The sequence below is a fragment of the Macrobrachium rosenbergii genome, chromosome 54, assembly GCF_040412425.1.
Source record: "Macrobrachium rosenbergii isolate ZJJX-2024 chromosome 54, ASM4041242v1, whole genome shotgun sequence".
Taxonomy (NCBI): Eukaryota; Metazoa; Arthropoda; class Malacostraca; order Decapoda; family Palaemonidae; genus Macrobrachium; species Macrobrachium rosenbergii.
In genome coordinates, this window is record NC_089794.1 from 22671929 (window position 1) to 22693325 (window position 21397).

The 21397-nt window shown below is 37.0% G+C and overlaps 1 protein-coding gene across 3 annotated transcripts; it reads right to left on the minus strand.

Moving 5' to 3' along the window:
• Window positions 1-10422: 10422 nt before the first annotated feature.
• LOC136834874 (oocyte zinc finger protein XlCOF6-like) lies at window positions 10423-18951 on the minus strand. Of its 3 annotated transcripts, none has more exons than XM_067097690.1 (4): window positions 18793-18932; window positions 16596-16760; window positions 15571-15717; window positions 10423-13846 (listed from the first exon to the last, which is right to left on the minus strand). In XM_067097690.1, the coding sequence occupies exon 4, from the start codon at window positions 13112-13114 to the stop codon at window positions 11339-11341; it is 1776 nt and encodes a 591-aa protein (XP_066953791.1). In that variant the 5' UTR covers window positions 13115-13846; window positions 15571-15717; window positions 16596-16760; window positions 18793-18932; the 3' UTR covers window positions 10423-11338. The 3 variants fall into 3 exon arrangements, with proteins under 3 accessions (XP_066953791.1, XP_066953792.1, XP_066953790.1); XM_067097691.1 differs by lacking the exon at window positions 15571-15717 and adding an exon at window positions 15330-15455 and having other exon boundaries at window positions 18793-18929; XM_067097689.1 differs by lacking the exon at window positions 15571-15717 and having other exon boundaries at window positions 18793-18951.
• Window positions 18952-21397: the final 2446 nt, after the last annotated feature.

Here is a 21397-nt window from a genome sequence, read left to right on the forward strand (position 1 = left end):
TTGTACATTTGTTATTTTTTAATAGTGTTCATTGGTCGTTTGTACAGTTTGCAGCAATACAATGGACTAATGATATAAACTCTAACCTGTATGATATATATTCGACATAGAGAACGGTGCCCATAAATAAACGGTCTGGCAGTCTCGAAGTGTCAAGTCGTTCATCATTGCAGGTAAGCAGTTCGTTGTATTTTCTTTCTCGTCCTACATTTGTATGTACAAAACATTCATTACAGAGTTATTACGTCAAATACAATTAATTACATTTGGAGATGTTATGTTTAGCGACATAATAGTAGTTATTTGAGCATGATGACATTGGCTAGTGTTTTTAGGCTATGGTGCTGATACAGTTCCAGAATGGCACGTGTTGCTTGATAATGTTGGATATTTTTTGGTTGGTTCGTGTTTATTATAAACATTATACAATTAAAACATGAACAAACCTTATTTCAATGGATTTATACAATTTTTAAGTATGTTTTCTAAGGTGAGTCTGGGTTAGTGTAGCGTTATGGGGTAGTCTAAGGGTAGCACAGCCCAGGCTAACCTGCTCGTTATTCGTTTTTCCTGCTCTTTGAATGTATTCATCCTTGGGTATGTCTAGTAAGAGCTTGGCACATGCTTGTTGTTTAGGCTTATCAATGAAATTTCTTGAGCGAACAATAGCCTATTTAAAAGGTTGTATGTGATACAGTACAGGTTAGATTTCATGAAAAATTTACGATAATAATGTGAGAAGTTTACAGTCACTTGTTTTACATGGTTTCATGTAAAAACAAACAAAAGCTGGTAATTTTCTCACATTATTTTGGTAAATTTCTCAAATTATCTCACTTGTACTGCATCATGTACACCCTTTTCTATATTACTCAAAGAATTTCTTTAATAAACAATATCTTTGTGCAGAGCTCTTCTTGATAATTACCATTTATTTAGTCTTAGTAATACACTGTACAGTATATTTGCATTAATAATGTCACGTAACTGTTGTCTGGTACAGTGACACGTCAACTTATGGATCTCAGATTAGCGGATTTGATGGCGTGGGTGCACAGGTCTCCAGTAGCACACTCAGCATAGTGGTCAACCAGACACATTCCAGGATAATGGATATATGACAGACAAGTTCGGTCACTAGGGTCGATGTTAGCAACATATGGTCTTGACACCTCAGTGTTTCGAAGAATTGTTTGATCTAGGAAGACAGTCGGGTTAGTCCTTCAATCTCAACACACTGAAGCTGTTACTGTTTGGCTCTGTCTTACCATTGAAAATATCGCTTCTCATCCGGTCAGCGAAGTTTAGCAACGATTGGGTCTAGTCAGTACTTGGATAGGTGACCTTCTGGGAACACCAGATCCTGTTGACGTCTGGGATTCGTCTTTCACATCCATGGTTAGAAATGTTGGGGCTAATCAGTACTTGGATAAGTGACCTCCTAGGAACTTCAGATGTTTTTGGTATCTAAGAGACATCTTTCTTATCTATGATTCAAGTCTGGGGCCTATGACTTCCTGTTGTTCAGCCTGATTCATCGGGAGATCAACAGTGTATGAGCATTCCATTTCTAAGTCTTTTGTGTTATCACTCAAGACTCACCTCCAAAGTAGTGCTGACAACTTGTTTTTGGCTCCAACTCAGCCAAGAAGTGGTGTCTAGAACTCCATTTCTTTTGACTTTATGTATGATCAAACATCCTACTCCACAGTTGACATGGTGGACTGAAATACATTCCAGACGAGATTTCGTAAGGTCAGGGGCATTGGTCTGCCCCTAGCATTCAGGAAGAACCTGTCGGATGGGTACTAATGACAGGAATGTGGTCACAACAGACCACATTCACCTCCTTTTTACCTTCGGGACATTGCCCATATAGATCCTTGGACTTGTTTTTTTTTCTTTGGGTTCTGCGGTGGCTGCTCAACAGACATGTAGATCACCCGGCTCTTGAGGACAGGTAGCATTTTGCTTAAGGTGTACGGCTGCAAAGAGGTGTGTGTGGGGCTGGCCTCCTACTTTCTCTTTTATACCCTTCCAAGGGATAGACAGGGGTGCGTGCAGGTGTTCTAGATGACTGATTATCCTGTCTGTAATCTAGCTCTTTTTGGATTAATAGATGCAACTCCTGTCCTCTCTCTAGCGAGGGGAAAAAGGGACTGGCAATGAATAGATCGGTTGGTCGTCTTCAGCTTTATTGTCCCCGACAATACAGGTTCATCCAAGCCTCTCTTCCAATCAGTGACGTTACCTTCCATTTATTTGAAGGCCCAGAAGTCTGGCAGTTAGCATCACACATGTTCAACAGATCAAAGGTGTGGGTCTCCTTCCTCTTATCTTACATGACCAGGAAAGATCCCCCAGTTGAGGCAAACTACCAGTCAGTTCAGAGATTTGCTCAGAATCCTCTCACCATAGTAAAGTAATTTTTTTACACACAAGCCTGAGGTCTTTATGTAAATGGGCCACCTATAGCCACCCCCTATTCTGCTTCCTGGGCCTGAAGGTAGAATGAATGAGTACCATTTGGATGGGAGGGATTCCTCCCCTTCCATCGGCAGCCAGCTACCAACATCCACCTTGTTTTGAGTTGTTGCTATGTGATTGGGATATATTACTGTTCTTGCTGATGAACATTGTTTTATGGACAGTAATATATCTTGGAACTATGTCTTTGTTGCATTGCCTATTACTGCTTCTGTAACTATGTCCATTTGCAATGGATTTATTTGTTGCTTTTCAGTGTCATTTTTACTATTTTCACTGTGATAGGGTTGTGGTCTCCAAGGATTTTTCGAGCCTGGCGTTAGTATATGTTAATGATATGCTCTTTGATTGCATAGTGAAGAGTCTGTCTTCTGTTGCTGTTATATTACCCTTCATCTGTATTGGCAGTGTTGAAAGTAGGGCCAGTGTATACTAATACTCATTATATATACAGTATACCGATTGTTTCTGCGCCCATGGCATCTGAGGGTGTGTCCAGTGAATTGATGTCTGGTATCCAAGTCCCATATAAGAGGTTATGCTACTGTGTATTTTTAGTGACAAGTTGGCATTTGGTAGAAATGGTCCTCTTGCTTGTGATATTGACATGATTTCAAGTGGTATTATTTCATTATTTTAGGTTTGATTGTTGTCTTGATAATTATGGCTATTTGAACACTTTTTCGGTTAAAATATTGGCATATAATGTATACACAGATACATTATATGCCAATATTTTAACTGTTCCCAATATTAATAGTTTGTTGAATTTAACAGGAAGATGTTAGGGTTTAGTTTTGTTTATTTGACGGCACGCTCTAAGCTGTGTACACTGATTAAGTAGGTGCCAAATTATGGAACGCTCCATTGTAGAACTAGCAGTTTCTCATCCCTATTGCCTTTATTTTATATCTTGGTACCTTTTCGGTCAGGTTTTCAAGGCCATTCATTTCATGTTTTGAATATTCAACTCCCAAAGTCTTCTGCAGATATATAGCTTTATGCACTGCCGTCCCACTTAATTCACAGCTTTGTCTTCATTCTTTATCTTATAGGTACGTTTTAGTTTCAATGTATTTATTGTACCTTTAATCATTATTAAGTCTCTAGTCGTACTCAGTTCATCAGTTAATCTTAACTTGCTCAAGTCTCTCATTTGTAATTTCTACATTCTTCCCAGTTTGGTTTGCAATCTATTATTTTACTTCCTCTCTATGCTTTTGTTTTGTAATGTCTTTACTTCTACATTGATTTCACACTTTCTACATACATCTCCCGCGGTTTCTCCTTAACATGCATTTATATGGTTTCCCTACTGAGTCATCTGCTACCTTTTTCAGTATCACATCTGATGTTACAGTGTTGTGGAACAGTGTAAATTTTATCTTTTTTTTTTTTTGTTTTCTATAAACCATATACCTGTCAAATCACCCACTTTTCCTACAGTAACATGTTTCATTAGTCTTGAATTCTTTATCTTGTTTTCTGTATACTGTACATAGGCCTACTTTTTCTGTTTACATCCCAGGAATTTATGATCTTTCTTAAAACCAGTCCAATAGGAACTTGACCTCTGTTTCCTGTTTATTTTTTCATTTCTTAACTATAACCTTTTACCTGTCTATCTCTCATTTCCAGTTCCTCGTTGGGCGAGTCGGTAGAGTTGTGGGCTAACACTCGCTAGGCCCGAGTTCGAGTCTCCAGCCGGCTAGTGAAGAATTAGAGGAATTTATTTCTGGTATTAGAAATTCATTTCTTGCTATAATGTGGTTCGGATTCCATAATAAGCTGTAGGTCCCGTTGCTACATAACCAATTGGTTCTTAGCCACATAAAATAAGTCTAATCCTTCGGGCCAGCCCTAGGAGAGCTGTTAATCAGCTCAGTGGTCTGGTAAAACTAATATGTACTTGTCTCTCATTTCCTATTAAAGTACGTACTAGTGTTCCCAATTTTATTGGATTTGTGCTAAACAGAAACTCGTTCAGGATTTTCATACCCAGTCAGTTCCTATTGCCTCCTCAGCTCACGCATTTCTGCTATCCTCAACTCGCATTTCTGCTACTTGGGAACATAATGTCATCCACGTGAATTAGTGTTACGTTGCAAGATTTCCTTCTTGTAACTGATGTGCATTATGTATGCATTATTTTATGGTCATGTATCATGATTCCATTATTTGGACTTGATGGTTTTGCCAATTTATTTTACTGTAGCCTTCTTTGATGTCATCACTTACTTAATTGAATTTGGCAGGTATGCCGTTCTGTTTGTCAGTTATTCTATTGCTCCGTGTTGCTGTAAGTAGGAGAGATTTTATTTACAAGTAACAAAGTTTAGCACAGATGTGTTTTTTGCTACAGTAATTTTTGTTAGTGTTCCTGCTGCGCCACTTTTTTGTTCTTATGGATGAATCACTCTGCCTCAAAGATCTTTACATGAAAAGTGAAGTTATAAGGATTCAGATGGTTACATAATGAGACTACAGCACCTTTTCTTGTCTGGTGACCCGGGAATATTTGGGACCACACACAGGACGTACATATGATCAAAAGGGTCACTGGAAAAAACAAACTTGCTTTGGGTTATACAAACACAGTGTTTCATTTTAATTCAACTATTTTGTTAGAAGGTTGTTGGGATGACACTTTTAATCATCTTACACATCATATTCTGTTCAAAATGCCACAGCCTGAGTTGTCAAGCTCAGAGCTGCTATAAGGTGGCAATGTAGTCATACATATCTTTGCCATCCTTCAGTCTGAAGCAGAGACAGTCCCACTATACCATAGGCAAGATATTCAAAGGTTAGGTTGCTGATTGACATATCCATACATAATTTTACTTGACCACACACCATCGCTAGCTACAGCCTTTCTCTCTTCAAATTCGTTATTGGGTGCCACTGTAAATTTTTAAAAAAATCCTAAAAACATACGGAAGGATGGTGGTGTCGATTTTTAATTGGGCAACATTAAGCTTTTTTAAAATAAAAAAAAAATACTGAAGAAGTGGTGTTAATAAAACAGAATCACAGTTATAAAACAATGTACTGAATATTCTAAAATACAATCTTATAAAAAAAATGAAGTATCAAACTGACCAATTTCTGTTGTATTCGTCGAGTACACAGACAAGAAACTTTCTAAACATTCTAAAATGAAACCGACAGGGATTAGCAGTACTGATATCTGTACCTAGACCAAAGTTTTGAGAGTGTGTTGGTCACCTTGAAAACGTTGGCTCAGTCTGGTCCCCTGTCACCTTACAAAAACCAGAACATTGAAAAGGCAATTTCACTTTTCATACATACAAACCATTGCCTTTCTGACGATGTATTACCTCAGTATCCAAAGGGCTGACTGCCTAAGAATGAACAAAAATCTTGTGCTTCCAGGTGGGCACGGAATGCCCCTCTAGGTGGATATGACAGCGTTTCCGTGTGTGGAGGGGGTTTGGCTGGAAGTGTCTGTGGTAAAACACACTTGGCTCTGGCTTCCCATTTATGAAATTATTGCTTGCTGTAAATTTCTTTTTTAATGATTTACTGCAGATTTTGGTCTCACTTTAGCGTGGAGAAATTGCATTCTTTTCTAGTATTTTTTTTTTTTATAAATAATAACCTACACTGTTCTATGCAGAAAACGGAAACTATTTCTCATATTTTTTTTAAATGTACATGGAGTAATTATTTTTTGTTATAAAAAGCTTAATATTTTGTGGTAATTCTACAGGAAAGCTCCACGGGATGCAGTGTTTAGTACTGTACCAGGCCCTCGGGGTTAAACATATAAACAAACAAAACTAAATTTCTGAAATGATCTCACGTGTACTGCATCTTATACACCCTTTTCTGTATTGTTCAGTCGAAAAATTTCATTAATAAGCAATATCTCTGTGCAGAGCTCTTCTGTAGAATTACCTACGTTTGTTGTTGCATATAAAAAATGCAATAAAAGTTTGGAAAATAGGCAAAGTATTTTTTTATTTAGTGTACTTCTTTTTAAACAGCCCGTACTTTTGTGAGAGTTAAACAACCTCGTGAATACTTTCCAGATGCCATGCCAGTACCACCACCCTACACGAAAATATCTAACGTTGATGTTTTTAATTTTTCACAGATGACGTTACTCTGCATCATCGGAATCTCAATGGATGAAATTTGCACAACAATTGAAGTCATCGGAATCTAAGAGTCAAGTTTCAATCATCTTAATGACAACCGGAAGCAAAGAAGGAGGGCCTTTGATGGAGGGCAGTGGTTTAGATTCACAAAGGATAAGATTTGTGTTCCATATCATCATTCAAGGAAACAATAACTAATGCTTTACACGAGCAGAATATTTACAGTATTAAAGTGGTAAGGCATCTGACAAGGGAAAGCACCTTCCAGTTGATGTATTGCCAGTAGGTAATACTAGTGCAACATTAACGTTATGTTATCAACCACAAGAAGGTGTAGGATCATTTAAAATCTCAGTTGCCAGCTGTGCCCATTAGCCTTTGTATAGTCTATTCATGAGATAAATGGATTGGCCAAAGTTGGTAGGATTGTCTGATGAATAGGTTGAGGTAAAGTCTATTATGGACAAAATGTTGAACTGAATGATAAGAAAGGAAACCTAAGGGTAGTATGTTAATCTTAGTGCTAGCCGCCCCATTGCTTCATAAACATATAAAAAACCTTTTTGCCTTTTTATGCAAGAAGATTAGCACCTCCAGTACACCAAGTGTCTACTTGCTCAACGATGATTTGTTTGGTCACGACATAAACTTTGTGCTCTAATTTTAGTAAAAATAGTCTTCTTAGAGGAAGGCATGGCCTCTCTTGATACCTACATATAACTATATGACAGCTAAGTTCATAAGAGACTGGACATGGGCTGGATGAACACCAAAAAGGTATTGGTAGTGGAACTTACTGTCACAGATGTCTCTCTTCAGAGCTTTTACACGATGAGAATTACCTAGTACAATTTAGGGTGCAAGCCTGGTAGAACACGGATGGGAGATTAAACTCGATAACCTGAAAACGGGAATGTGGAGCCTCTTCATAAATGTCTCGGTTGAATGCAGATACGAAGCTAGCAGAGAAGGTTGGGCCAAAAGAGATCCTAATTCCACTCTAGATGGGGGAACCACATTGTAGACCCTGTGACTGAACAAAGTACTTGTATAGGCTTCCAGATTGCAAGAGTACATCTAAGCAATCACCTTCCACGGAGCAAGAGTTTAACCACTTTGGTGAGTGGCACCATAAGTAAGTCCACAGAGGAATGACCCAGATGTACAATATCCTGCAAGTTGTGGCATCCTAGGATAAAGCAAAAACAGTATTAATGAAATAATGTCTGGTGACTCACCTACAGGAAGATCACTAATGATGTCACAAAGAACCTAGAATAACTTCTCTGCTGATTTCTTAGGTGTTCTTTTATTATTGTGTCCTCCTAGACATTAGATTACAGTATTTGATTCCCGTGGTCTTACCCAGGGAATTTGGGAAGACCAAAATGGATGGGACTCGTAGTGTTGACAGACTGATCTGCAAGTTTTCCTCACATGACCTACCAAATCTGACAATGCACAGTGAACAGGTAAGGAGACAGGGAGTTTGTTAGGAAGAACCTTGGAGGAAGCGGGGGTTGCAGTTCTGTAACCAGTATATTAGGAGCCTTTGACACTTTACAGCTGCAGTTACATAAGCAAAGTTTCATGCAGCCAGTAGCATTTCCATTAGCAGATCACGTTATCTTTTACATGGTACCGAGTACAGTCAGCTGTTTCATCAAGCAAGCTGTGGAAGAACCATCAACCAGTTCACATGGCCAGATTTAGTGTGGACAACACTAGGTTCTTAAATACTGTACTGTAATTGAGTTTACTGACTACACATGTACTATAATTGTACACATACCTCCATCAGTTCCAGCTATCTCTGGAAATGCTGCCCAGCTTCAGGGGCTAAATACATCGGTATACAGATGTTTCTCAGCAATTTTTTTTAAATGTAATGGATGTTTGGAGGTGAGTGGGATTCCACAAAACTGCATCCTCCAGTATTTTTTCAATTAAGGATACTTCTGCTTTCGTTGTCCACTGCACAGCGATTGTTTTCTTCAGCAGACAAACACACACAGCAGTCTCTGAGTGTAGGCTTGACTGAAATTAAACAAGCATAAACAATTGCATCCACCAAAGCCCACTTCATCGGGCAGTGATTATTGAATCTGAATTGACATTTCCTTAACGAAGCTGAGAGTTCCCTGAGCAGTGCAGTAGAAAATGCTGCCTACTGCATGATATTTTGCCCTATATAAATAGTGGTTAAGAAAATGAGGTCATACTTTTTTGACAAATGGAGGTAATTCAGTCTCTGTTACGACGGACCTGGAGTAGCCCCACCAAGCACAAACATTTCAAAGCTATTTTGTTTTTGCTGACATTTAAACAAGCAAAATCTGTTACTCCTGAAATGAGACGTTGGCAATGGTTACGAACATGCCACTCTTCTGAGCAGGGAAAACTACAATAGATATGTTTTCAGTATACCTTCCAGAAGAGAGCTTGACATGACAAAATTATGAAGGTTTTCTGCTTTCCAATCCCAACACAATGAGAAGGTTCGCTCAAGGTGAGGCCAAATGAAGTTCTTTTCCAAAGTCAACTGATAAGGTGCTTATATAGTCGCTATTAGGACCATAAAGCAGCGGAGAATTTGGCAGACTGTGGAGAAGAAGAGCAGAGAGATCAAAATTCGAAGACTGTCTTTTCTAAGACTGTCACTGACAGGAATTTTTCTTTCATGATGTCACCACCTTGCTTAATATCACAATATCAATAAAAATGTGGTGTTATTAGATGAATACATTGTAAATATTTTTATTTACAGTATTTTCTTTTACAACAGAGCAAAACTATACATACACTTTTACTTGTGGTACGTAAATAGTAAAGTATAAAAACCTGATATTGAGACAAAACCCACTTTAAATATCGACATCATTTATTGAATGGATAAAGGAATCATAATTTTGGCATTATAAATACAAGCAGTCCCTGATTATCGGCGATCCGGTTTTAGGGTGCTTGTCTAGTGAAGACAATAGCTGGATATTAGGCGCCAATATCTGCTTATCGTTGCCTATACCCACCTAACAAGAGACACCGATCCCTGCTTACTGGTGCCGACATTCGTCATTTCCAGTTATTGCCGATTTTCAGTTGCCATCACACCGTCAGAAACGGAACCCCTGCCAATAACTGGGGACTGCCTGTACTATCATTACTTTCACTCAAAGAGTACATGCTACAGGTGTCTCTTACCAGGGTGGATTGTATGTTAATTTCCAACCTGGATGAAGTCTACAAAATAGAGCAATTGAGAGTGCGATAAAAAATATTGGCTCCACACTCCTGAGGTTGGATTTAATCCAGGCCAGAAAGCTCTGAAAAGCTCTGACTATAAATGGTTAGGGATACTCGTGATATAAATTTTATATGGTTTGTTTCATAACACAATGATGACTTCCAAGTTTGGGATGTAATATTTGCTCCATTACTGGTGATGTGAAAGATTATAGGTACAAAACAAATCAATGTCCAAGAGGTGAAAAAGTCAGCTATGCACTTCTGAAAGCTAATCTGCAAACTCAAGAAACAAAGAAGGGATGCCAGCAGACCGATGAGCTTTTCCTGACGCCAGAGATTTCAGAACAAAATCGACTTTGGATACTGGAATAAGACAGACATAAAAAGATACCCTTTTGTAAAATAATGGTGAGCTCCTTGTGCAATCAAAGTTTTAAACAGTTTTTATGTCATATATACAGAGCCATTTTTAGGATGTGTCATTATCTCTAATGCATGACTGAAAAAAACCACCAAATTCTACAACTGCGAGGGGAATGCAATTATGAAATGAAAGTAAAACGAGGAATCCTACAAATGTTCTTATTTGTCCTTGGCACAGTACTTTTACAACACTAGTTTCTGCCTTTGAAAGTTAAATTACTTTTAAACAACCGAGGCCAATGTATTTTTTAAAATGCTGGTTTTTGCATTTGTAAGGTATTCAATGTATTTGAAATTTTAGATACAGTTTTTTAAACGTTCTGTACACCGATTAAGTTTTTCAACCTATGTACATGACTGGTTTCACTGACTTCTTTCTGCCAAGGGTCTTCTTTTGTAATAAAATATACAAATGTTGTGACATTCAAAACAAAATTAAAATCAGAGTTCTATACCAATTTCACATACCCCATTGTGAAATACTTCTCTCTTGGATAGCTTTTACTCTACTTAAATTCAAGACACTTTTTAAGAGCTTTTTCGAACCACAGAATGTTGCTTAACTCTGTCTGTTCTCTGTAACATTTTCCCAAATAACTGTATAAGTTTTGTTTACCAGACACCTGAAATTACTACCACCTCTATCGGATACCCTCTTACACACACAAGTGAATGTCTTCTATTTTGAGTGTATTATGATACAGATTTCACACGACAGTTTTTCAGATAAGTGCACCTGAATACCTCCTGAGTTTTGTGGATCATCAGTAGCTTTGTAACATCTTTTTGTAATTTCTCTCTAATGAGATGACTTTCCTAAGACACTTTCTCACATTCACTAAAGAAGTGAGTTCCTTGCAACGTCAACATTCATACGACTTATGAGACTTATTTTCTAAGAATATTTTCCCCCATTCACAGCACCCAGGAAGCTTTATTTAAAGTGTCATTTGTAAACTTACATTTATTAAAAATAAATTCTTCCTAGTGCAACTACACACACTTGTGAAAGCAGTTTTGTACAAAAACATTTGCCAACAATCACTGCTAACAGGCGGCTACTCTCCAGGGTGACTAGCCGTATGTCTTATGAGGTCACGTTTGTCCGCATAGGCTTTCCCGCACTCGCCACATTTGAATGGCTTTTCTCCTGTGTGAGTCTTCATGTGTCTCAGGAGCTTGCTTCTCGGATAAAACGCTTTCCCGCACTCCCCACATCGAAACGGTTCCTCGCCAGTGTGAATTATCATGTGACTTTGATAATTATTTTTATGCGAATATGCTTTCCCACACTCATGGCATTTATAAGGCTTTGCTCCCGTATGGCTGTTCATGTGAACTGTGAGATGACCCTTCTGCGAAAAGGCTTTCCCACACTCCGTGCAGCTGAACGGCTTTTCCCCAGTGTGCATCCTCAAATGCTTCGTAAGGGAACTCTTCTCAGAAAACCCCTTCCCACAGATCGTGCAGCTGAAAGGTTTTTCTCCAGTGTGACTGTTCATGTGTCTCTTCAGGTCGTTCGTCTGTGAAAACGTCTTCCCGCATTCCCTGCACCCATGCAATGGGTTTTCTCCCGTATGGATTTTCATGTGCTTTTTGAGATGGCTTCTGTACAGATACGATCTTGCGCATTCACTACACTTATACGGCTTCTCCCCCGTGTGAATTTTCATGTGACATTCGAGGTTAAACTTCTGAGCAAAGTCTTTTCCACATTCATTGCACTTGTACGGTTTCTCGCCAGTGTGAGTGTTCATATGACTGATGAGATTACTTTTCTTGGTATACGCTTTCCCACATGCAGTGCACACAAACGGCCTTTTCCCAGTATGACTGTACATGTGAGTCATGAAACTATTTCTCATGGAAAACGCTTTTCCACACTGATCACAGGTATACGGCTTCTCTCCAGTATGAACCCTCATGTGATACTCAAGATTCCTTTTCACAGCAAATGCCTTCCCACATTCAGTGCACATAAAAGGCTTCTCCCCAGCGTGCCTTTTCACATGAACGTTAACATAACTCTTCCGAGAGAACGCTTTCCCGCACAGCTTGCATTTGAACGGCTTCTCGCCTGTATGAATTCTCAAGTGCTTCGTGAGCCTGTGGTTCTCCGAGAATCCTTTCCCGCATTCGTTGCACCTGAATGGCTTCTCCCCGGTGTGACTTAAAATGTGAACTTTGAGGTGAGATTTCTTACCAAATTTTTTCCCACAAATGACACACTTTAGCCTCTGCTTTCCACTGCGAATTTTTACGTCAGTTCTGAGGTTTTCCTGACCAAGGGATTCCTTACATTCACCACTCGTTATGTGCTCCTCCTTTGTCTGAACTACCACATGATTCTTGTCGCTGTTACTATCTGCCGAGTCCATTACCCAAGAGTATTTGACTTCCCTTTCATCCTCCTTATCTATTTCTGGCTCTTCACCACTCTCATATGTTTCTGGCTCTTTCTTGAAGATCACGATCGGATCTGGCCCTGTCTTGATTATCACGATCGGATCTAAAGGCACCGATACGTCACTGGCAGCTGTACTACAGCCAACCGAATCCTGTTCTTCTCGACTGGCTGGAGAGACGGATAACGGATCTTCAGTTTCAGCATTACAGCCATCCATGTCCTCTTGATGACTAACTGGAGAGAATGATAACTGATTTTCAGTCTCAGAATTACAATGAACAAAATGTTCCTCTTCATGACTGACAGGGGAGACCGGTAATGTATCTTCAATTTCACTTTTCAAGTGAATTTCTATTTCACTTTTCAAATCAATTTCTAAAGGAAGTTCTGGATTCATTTTTGCCTCAACGTCTTCACATGTTGCCATACTTGTACGACTTTCGATACACTACAGGATCAACGTCAATATTTACAGTTCATACCCTGGGATATTACAATTCTGTAGGATAACAGCTCAATATAAATCAGGGAGCTCCATGCTCGATAATTCTGATTTTTTTAACGAAAAAGGTTCTTACCTTCAACAGTCTACCTCCACATAAAAATACATTCCCTTAAAACATAGCAAATGAGCAGTTTACAGAATATAATTTTTCTTTTACAGTATTATTCAGAAAAACATCACCCCATTGCAACAATTCAAATAATATAATTCACAGAGGACATAATGGCATTCAAGAACTACTGATACAACTGCTCCATTGAAAATCATGGAATTTCTTTAAAAGGAAAAACTCGTGACTGATTGGAGAAGAATCCTTCACACAAATGCATCGCAAACAAAGTACGTGTATTAAAACAAAACAAAGTACATGTATTAAAACAAAACAAAGTACAAGTATTAAACTGCACTTGCTAGAAGTGATTCAGTAATGAAATGTCAAAAGTTACTTGATTTCATTCCAGAACTTAATTTCATTTAGGAAGTTATCAAATTATGGCAATAATTCACTAAATTTACCATTTGCTAGTATATCACAAATTTAATGATAAAACATCTATTCATACAACCATAATGAGAAAGCTTTTAATATTGCAAAACTCTCAGGAATTCCCTTACTCCTGACGTCAGAACTTGATGACTTCCGAGACAAAAGGTCTGAAATTAGAAAAATGCAAAACATAATTAGATAATGAAATTATGTAAGAATATATATGTAAGAATATACAGTATCTGCAAAAGGAATGAAAAAACATTACAGTTAATTTAAATCTTCAGTTCTCGGTGGTGTAGCTGGCATTCCATCATGGGGGGGCAAGGTATTTTATGGAGGAGCCAAAGAAAATGATACAAAACTAATGTAACAATTCTGTATTTAGTAAAATATACTATTCTCAAATGTATATATCCATGTGAATGGAGGAAAATAATAGTATTAGTAATTAGTAAACCTGTATTTGAAATTATAGAGTTCAATTTTCAATTAATTTTCAACTCTAACTGTATGCAAATGTTCCAAACACTGTAAGGATTAACGTTTGGCTACAAAGGGGGAATTTCAACTGGCCGGGGGCAGTGGGGGGGGGACCAGGGCCCCCTTGGTGATGCCACTGCCAGTTAAACAATTCCTTGGTAACAGGGCTGCATAAGTAGAGGTACATACAACCAAAACCAAGTACAGTATATATCAGAGTAATGTACTTATCTGTATCAGTCTGTACTATGAAAAGTCAAAGGTTTACATAAACATTATGTTTAGTAAATACAAAACTTTAACCTTGCTCATGCCAAAGCAACTGGTCATTCAACGTTTAACTTTCTTTTTGGATTACGTGTAGTGGTGATTAATGCAGGTTGCGACCTCCACAAAGGAGACTTGTTCCCATGCAACCTCCACTTAGCTGCAGAGGTGTAGGCTATACCAACTGAACTGGCTGGGAGGGGTCCATTTCCCCCAAAAATCTCATTATAATTATACTGAAATGCTAACCAGGAGAGAATCAATAATGCTACTAACCCTTAAACTCTTTTGCATTCATATATCTGGAGGTATATATAAGAAGAAAATGAGTATCTGAAACTTTGTTATGGCTATCGTATACGACGCTCTACAAAGCACAGAGCAGGGGAGAATGATACTCCAAAATTGTGCAGAGCATGTCAGCAGAAAAGAATAATGTATACTCCAACAATTTTCAAACAAAATGTCTGAGGTACATAACACTGATAACATCATCACTGCAGATACAATAGTAATAGAATTCTTTAAAATGTTACTTATTTCTTGACATTTGATATTTTTCAAGTGCTGCAGATAAGAAGGGTAGAAGTGACAGCAACAACAGTATTGTCAAATATTCAAAATCGTTAAGTAAATTATCACAAAACTGACTGACTTGCTGTTTCCTGCAGACTGACATCACAACACCAATGGACATCTACACCTAAAAGTGACTGGTTTCAATTTGTAAATAAATATCTTGACCAAAACTTTTAACATGCAATTTTTTCATTTCATAAATAGTACTGTATGTGTGTACCATTACTGTCTTGCCTTATAGCCTATGCATAGTTTTTGCCATATAAATACTGTATACACTGCTGAGAAATACACAGGTATACAGTATCACAATTTACTTACCTACGTTCTTCCCAATGCCAGCACTCAAAGAGGAAACAAATCTCAGGTACCCAACAGTGGGGCACTCCAAATAGCAAATGGTGTATGACTTGCAGAAGCCACAGGTCAGAATTTCTCGAGCTTCCACTGAAACAGCAACTCAAGCTGATCAAAGTGATGGGTTTATATGAAACAAATGAAGTTTTTCTAACTAAAAATTTATATTTTGATATAAACCCACCAATAATAATAAAGTACCCACCTCCCACCCCGTCTTGCTTAGTGACAATCTTCTTACATGAAAGAATAAGGCAGGCAGCTACTAACTACCAGTGGATCAGACACACCCAAGTGTGAGCAGTAGCTTCTAGCTTTTTCGCTTGTCTTGAAGACATCAGAGGATATGTGCCTGGGGAATTAAGCTCTCTGAATTATGGCTAATTATGACCAATGGGTTTTTCTGAAATGTTCAGCTTTATGTGATAAAAACTTTTTTTAATATTTCAAAACGGTAACCAAATGATTTAGACAAAGTACTGTAGTGCCTTTTTGGATAGCCTCTTATGCATTCTGGCAGCATTTATATATGAAATTGGTATTTTATTATAAAATTTTTTTAATAAAAACCCATCAGATCAGCTGCCTGGCCACAAAAAAGAACCACTCCCCCCTTACAGCCAGGCATCCTTTTAGGTAGCCCCTCTGGTGACAGTGATAGTTGGGTAATTCCCTCTGTTATCTAAACTTACTACCAAACTATTTGTTTAAGCATACAAGCAAGATATTTTAAATGAGGGTGCTGAGGTGGGTGATCCCCTGAATGGACAAGATCAAGAAAACATTGCACTAAAATGGGTCAAGACCAGAAGTAGAACCCCTTAGAAGGTAAGGGAAAATTTAAAAAAAAAGTCCCACCAGCAGGGAAAATAAAGACTTAGAATGCAATATAAGGAAAATTGACTCTGAAAAGATGCGACCACAGAATATTAAGATCATACTACACATGGGAAATTGGCAAAGAGATGTGGGTTCCAGATGTTGGAAAAGAGACAGAAATCTCAAAGACTGACATGGTCTGAATACAGCAGTGAGAAAGGATGAGAAACAGCGGGCCAGAAAAGCATTAGATCTTCCTTATTAGTTAGCTAGGTATATATGATTAATTTTAACATAATATTGTATACCTTTACTCATTTTATATACGAAGGCAGTCTTCATGGGAAATGCTTGGTAAAATGACTAAAATTCATACAATAAAGTTCACTCTGAATACAGTATAGTACTCACTTTACAAATACCACCAATCTTCATGGCATAGGCTGTGTAAAATTCCTAAAATCCATACGGATGGTTGAATAATCTTCAATCTTGAAAATCAGTACAGTACTAACTGAAGACCTCTGCCTTGCATTTGTTGATGAGATGACATCAACTGCACAGTACTGGACACATCTGTCAAAGAAAATAAAAGACTCATTGCAAATATTACAAGGTCTAGGTCAAGTCAAATCAACCCGTGAGTACCGTAATATTATATACATGATCAACCCTATAGAATTTTCTTACCAAGATTTCATTAGCTGACTCATAGCAGCATGTAACTAAAGAAAAGGCCTTAGGCCACAGAACAGAGTCCAACAACTACGAAAGTACTCACTAAAGTTTTGGGAGTCGTTGGTGACAGTGACTCGGATGAAAGAAGCATATAAAGTGTGATATTGGTAACAATGAATTTTTTAAAATGTTTATTTTTATTTAAAGAAAACCATCACTTTACAAGTGCCTATCCTGCAGCCAACAGCTTCTTTTAGACGCTACTAAAGAAGAAAGAGACCCCTTTTCCCACTAGTCACCAATCAAAATATTTACTGCCTTTTTTTTTTGTTTTTATTATATCTTTTGCTTAAGCTACATACTTAACATCTTCTGTTTAAGTTTTTACATTCATTCCAAAGGGTCTGGTACTCAATACGGCACCCATTTTGCATGTCAACTGGTAGCTACTGAACCGAAGGGACACGGCAATAGTATCCAGTTTACTGCAAAAATAAAATGACCACACTGAAATCAAATTCAGGAAACCTGGAAGTATTTTGTCTTGCGAAGGCCATCAAACAGCATCTGTAAAATGTCTAGCCTACAGTAGCCTAAAATAGGCTACCCATATCCTGCCAACTGGCCTAATGCCCCACTTTTTTATTTTTTTTATTTGTCAGTTACAGGCTCAGACTGACTGGTGTAACTGGCTCAGAAACAAATATGTTGGACTAGCCTATGCTAGCCTATTACCGACAGTCCTGTTCTAGCCTAACAGAAGATGTTTAAGCCTATAGGCCTGTAAAAACATTCAAATATTATACAATCTTTTATAGCCAAGCCTGGTCTATGGTAGGTAATTATGAAATTTTTAGTAAATACAGAATTTTAGGTAGGCTAATCGTAGAATTTTAAGTAATGACAGAATTTTAAGTAATGATGGACTTTTAGGTAACTAAAGACTTTTAGGCAGGCTAACTGTATAACTTTCGGTTGCCTATTTCTAGAATTTTAGGTAATGACAGAATTTTAAGTAATAATTTTAGAATTTTAACTGCAGAATTTTTGGTAATAACAGAGTTTTATGTAATGACAGAACTTTAGGTAATGAAGGAATTTCAGGTAATAGGCTATAGAATTTTTGGTAATGATAGAATTTTTGATATTGGTAACAGAATACTAAAATTTAAGGTAATGATTGATTGATCGATTATGAAATTTAGGTCTGATAATTATAGAATTTTAGGTGATATGCTACAGAATTTTTGGTAATGACAGAATTTTAGGTGATACTGTAGAAATCAACAGTTTTAGGTAATGACTGAATTTTGGGTAATGACAATTTCTGATAATTACAGTTTTATGAGAATTTTGGGTAATGACAATATTTTAATTAATAGAATTTTACAGTTTTAGGTAATGACTGAATGTTGGGTAACGATAGAATTTCTGATAATTACAGAATTTTACAAGAATTTCGGGTAACGACAGAATTTTAAGTAATAGATAATAGAATTCTACAGCTTTGGGTAACGAATTCTACAGTTTAAGGTAATGACTGAATGTTGGGTAACGATAAAATTTCTGATAATTACAGAATTTTACAAGAATTTCGGCTAACGACAGAATTTTAAGTAATAGAATTCTACAGCTTTGGGTAACGAATTCCACAGTTTTAGGTAATGCCAGAATTTCTGATAACTGGCTATGGAATGTTTGGTAGCTTAATTACATAATTTTATGTAATTACAGAACAGCGAGCAATTACAGAATTTTATCTAATCATAAATTCCGACTGACGGCCACCTTAAAAGAACTATCCTTTGCCCTACTTTCCTCCCGACACTAAAAAAAAACTATTATAAGGCCGCCTGGGTATCTGGGCACTTCCCATGCCCCTATTTGAAGCCACTGGCCTTTTCTGGAAAGTGCAGACATGCCCTCTCACCTCGAATATCAATGTGAAATGCGGGACGAGAAAGGTTCGGTTTGACAAGAGGCGGATGTTTACAAACACTCTGACGTTGATCCTCGGTGACACTGACTGACGGGATGTTGACGATGAGGACGGGGTTCTTCTTCTTCTTCTTCTTTCCAAAAGTTCTTCTTCTTTCTTAATGTTTGAGCGACGCGGATACTCGGGAATTCTTATTGTTTACTTTATTTATTATTGTCCATGTATTCTAATATAGATTATATGGGACTTGCAAAAAAAATGGATAAACATATTTCAAGTCTTCTTCTTTCAGGAGTTTAAGAGACACAGCTACTCTGTGAAAACTCGGGAATTCTTATTGTTTACTGAATATAATATTATCGTCCAAGTATTCTAATAAAGATTATATAGAACTTGAAAAAAATGGATAAACATATTTCAAGTCGTCTTCTTCTTTCAGGAGTTTAAGAGACACGGCTACTCTGGGAAAACTCGGGAATTCTTATTGTTTACTTTATATAATATTATCGTTCATGTAATCTAATATAGATTATATGTGGAACTTGCAAAAAAATAGATAAAAATATTTCAAGTTTTCTTCTCCTTTCAGGAGTTTAAGAGACACGGCTACTCTGGGAAAACTCGGGAATTCTTATTGTTTACTTTATATAACATTATCGTTCATGTAATCTAATATAGATTATATATGGAACTTGCAAAAAAATTGATAAACATATTTCAAGTCTTCTTCTTCTTTCAGGAGTTTAAGAGACACGGCTACTCTGGAAAACTCGGAAACTCTTACTGTTTACTGAATATAATATCGTCCATGTATTCTAATATAGATTATATGGAACTTGCAAAAACAAATGGATAAAAATATTTAAAGTCATCTTCTTTCAGAAGTTTAAACGGCACGGCTACTCTGGGAAAACTCGGAGATTGTTACTGTTTACTTTATATAACATTATCGTCCATGCAATCTAATGTAGATTATATGGAACTTGTAAAAAAAATGGATAAACATATTTAAAGTCGTCTTCTTCTTTCAGGAGTTTAAGAGACACGGCTACTCCGGGAAACTCGGGGATTCTTACTGTTTACTGAATATATTATCGTCCATATACCATATAATCTAATATAGATTATATGGAACTTGCCAAAAAAATTGGAGAAATATATTAAAAGTCGTCTTCTCCCAAAAGTTTAAATGGCATGGCTACTCTGGAAAACTCGGAGATTCTTACTGTTTGCTATATAAAACATTATCGTCCATGTAATCTAATACAGATCATACGGAACTTGCCAAAAAAAATTTGGAGAACAAATATATTTAGTCTTCTTCTCCCAAAAGTTAAATGGCACCGCTACTCTGGAAAACTTGGAGATTCTTACTGTTTACTGAATAAAATATTATCGTCCATATACCATATATTCTAATATAGATTATATGGAACTTGCCAAAAAACTGGAGAAATATATTAAAAGTCGTCTTCTTTTTCCAAAAGTTTAAATGGCACGGCTACTCTGGAAAACTCTGAAATTCTTACTGTTATGACATTATCGTCCATGTAATCTAATAATAGATTATATGGAACTTAAAAAAACAAATTTGAGAACAAATATATTTAAAGTCGTTGTCTCCTTTCAAGTTTAAATGGCACGGAAATTTTTACTGTGTATATTATCTTCTCTGGTATTATCGTCCATATAATAGACAACAGATTATACTGGACTTGAAAGAAACCACAATTTGGGGAACAAATATAAAGTCCTCATCTTCTTTCGTAGGCTTAAACGACACGACTAAGAGGGAAGTTCTTAGCAATAGATCGTGCATAATATCGTAAAAAATGTGTTAAACCTCCGATTAATTGATTGATTTAAGATTTCAAGCACACATGCCAAGCACTGGGGCAGCCAAGGCCATTCAACGCATAGAATCTAACATTGTACATTTATTTAAATTTCATGCAAAACTATAAAGACGAAAAATCTTTAAAAATATATGTCTTTAATAAAAATAATCATTAGGCAAAATCAGGTAAAAAGGTGAATTCTAAAATAAGAGTTAATATTCTTAAAAAAAAAAAACATTAATTCATTGACATCGCAGTCGTTATATGGTGGGGTAGCTCTACTTCGGGGAAAAAAATGGCCAATCAGTTAAACCTTCGAAAACAGTTTACATGGAACTCGAAAAACCATACAAATTGGAGAACAAATATATTTTAAGAAATCCTAATATAGTTGCGGAGCGTCATGCTCCCTCTTCAGAGGGAAACTGTATGTGGATTTCTTGAATACATTATTTTGCTTTCCAATTTGTAGGATTTTGTTTCAGGCTTCAAAGTTCGATACTGATCGGTTATCATCGAGATTACATGGAATTTGGAAAGTCTGTGGAGAAAGTTAAAAGCCACATTACCGGCCACCATGACAATTGGAAATTCAGCTAAAAGTCAGAAAAAAATATTCTACCCTCGACAAACAATTACATTTTTCCAGGAATTATTCAAATATAATCAGACAGAGAGTTATATGTCTTCAAAGAACCAGCAAGCTGCTTGCTTTTATGACATAATAAAATGACCTCATTAACGACCTACTTGTATTA

Coding starts and splice junctions, on each gene's coding strand:
- LOC136834874 (XM_067097689.1), bottom strand. CDS start 13,114: ATGGCAACATGTGAAGACGTTGAGGCAAAAATGAATCCAGAACTTCCT.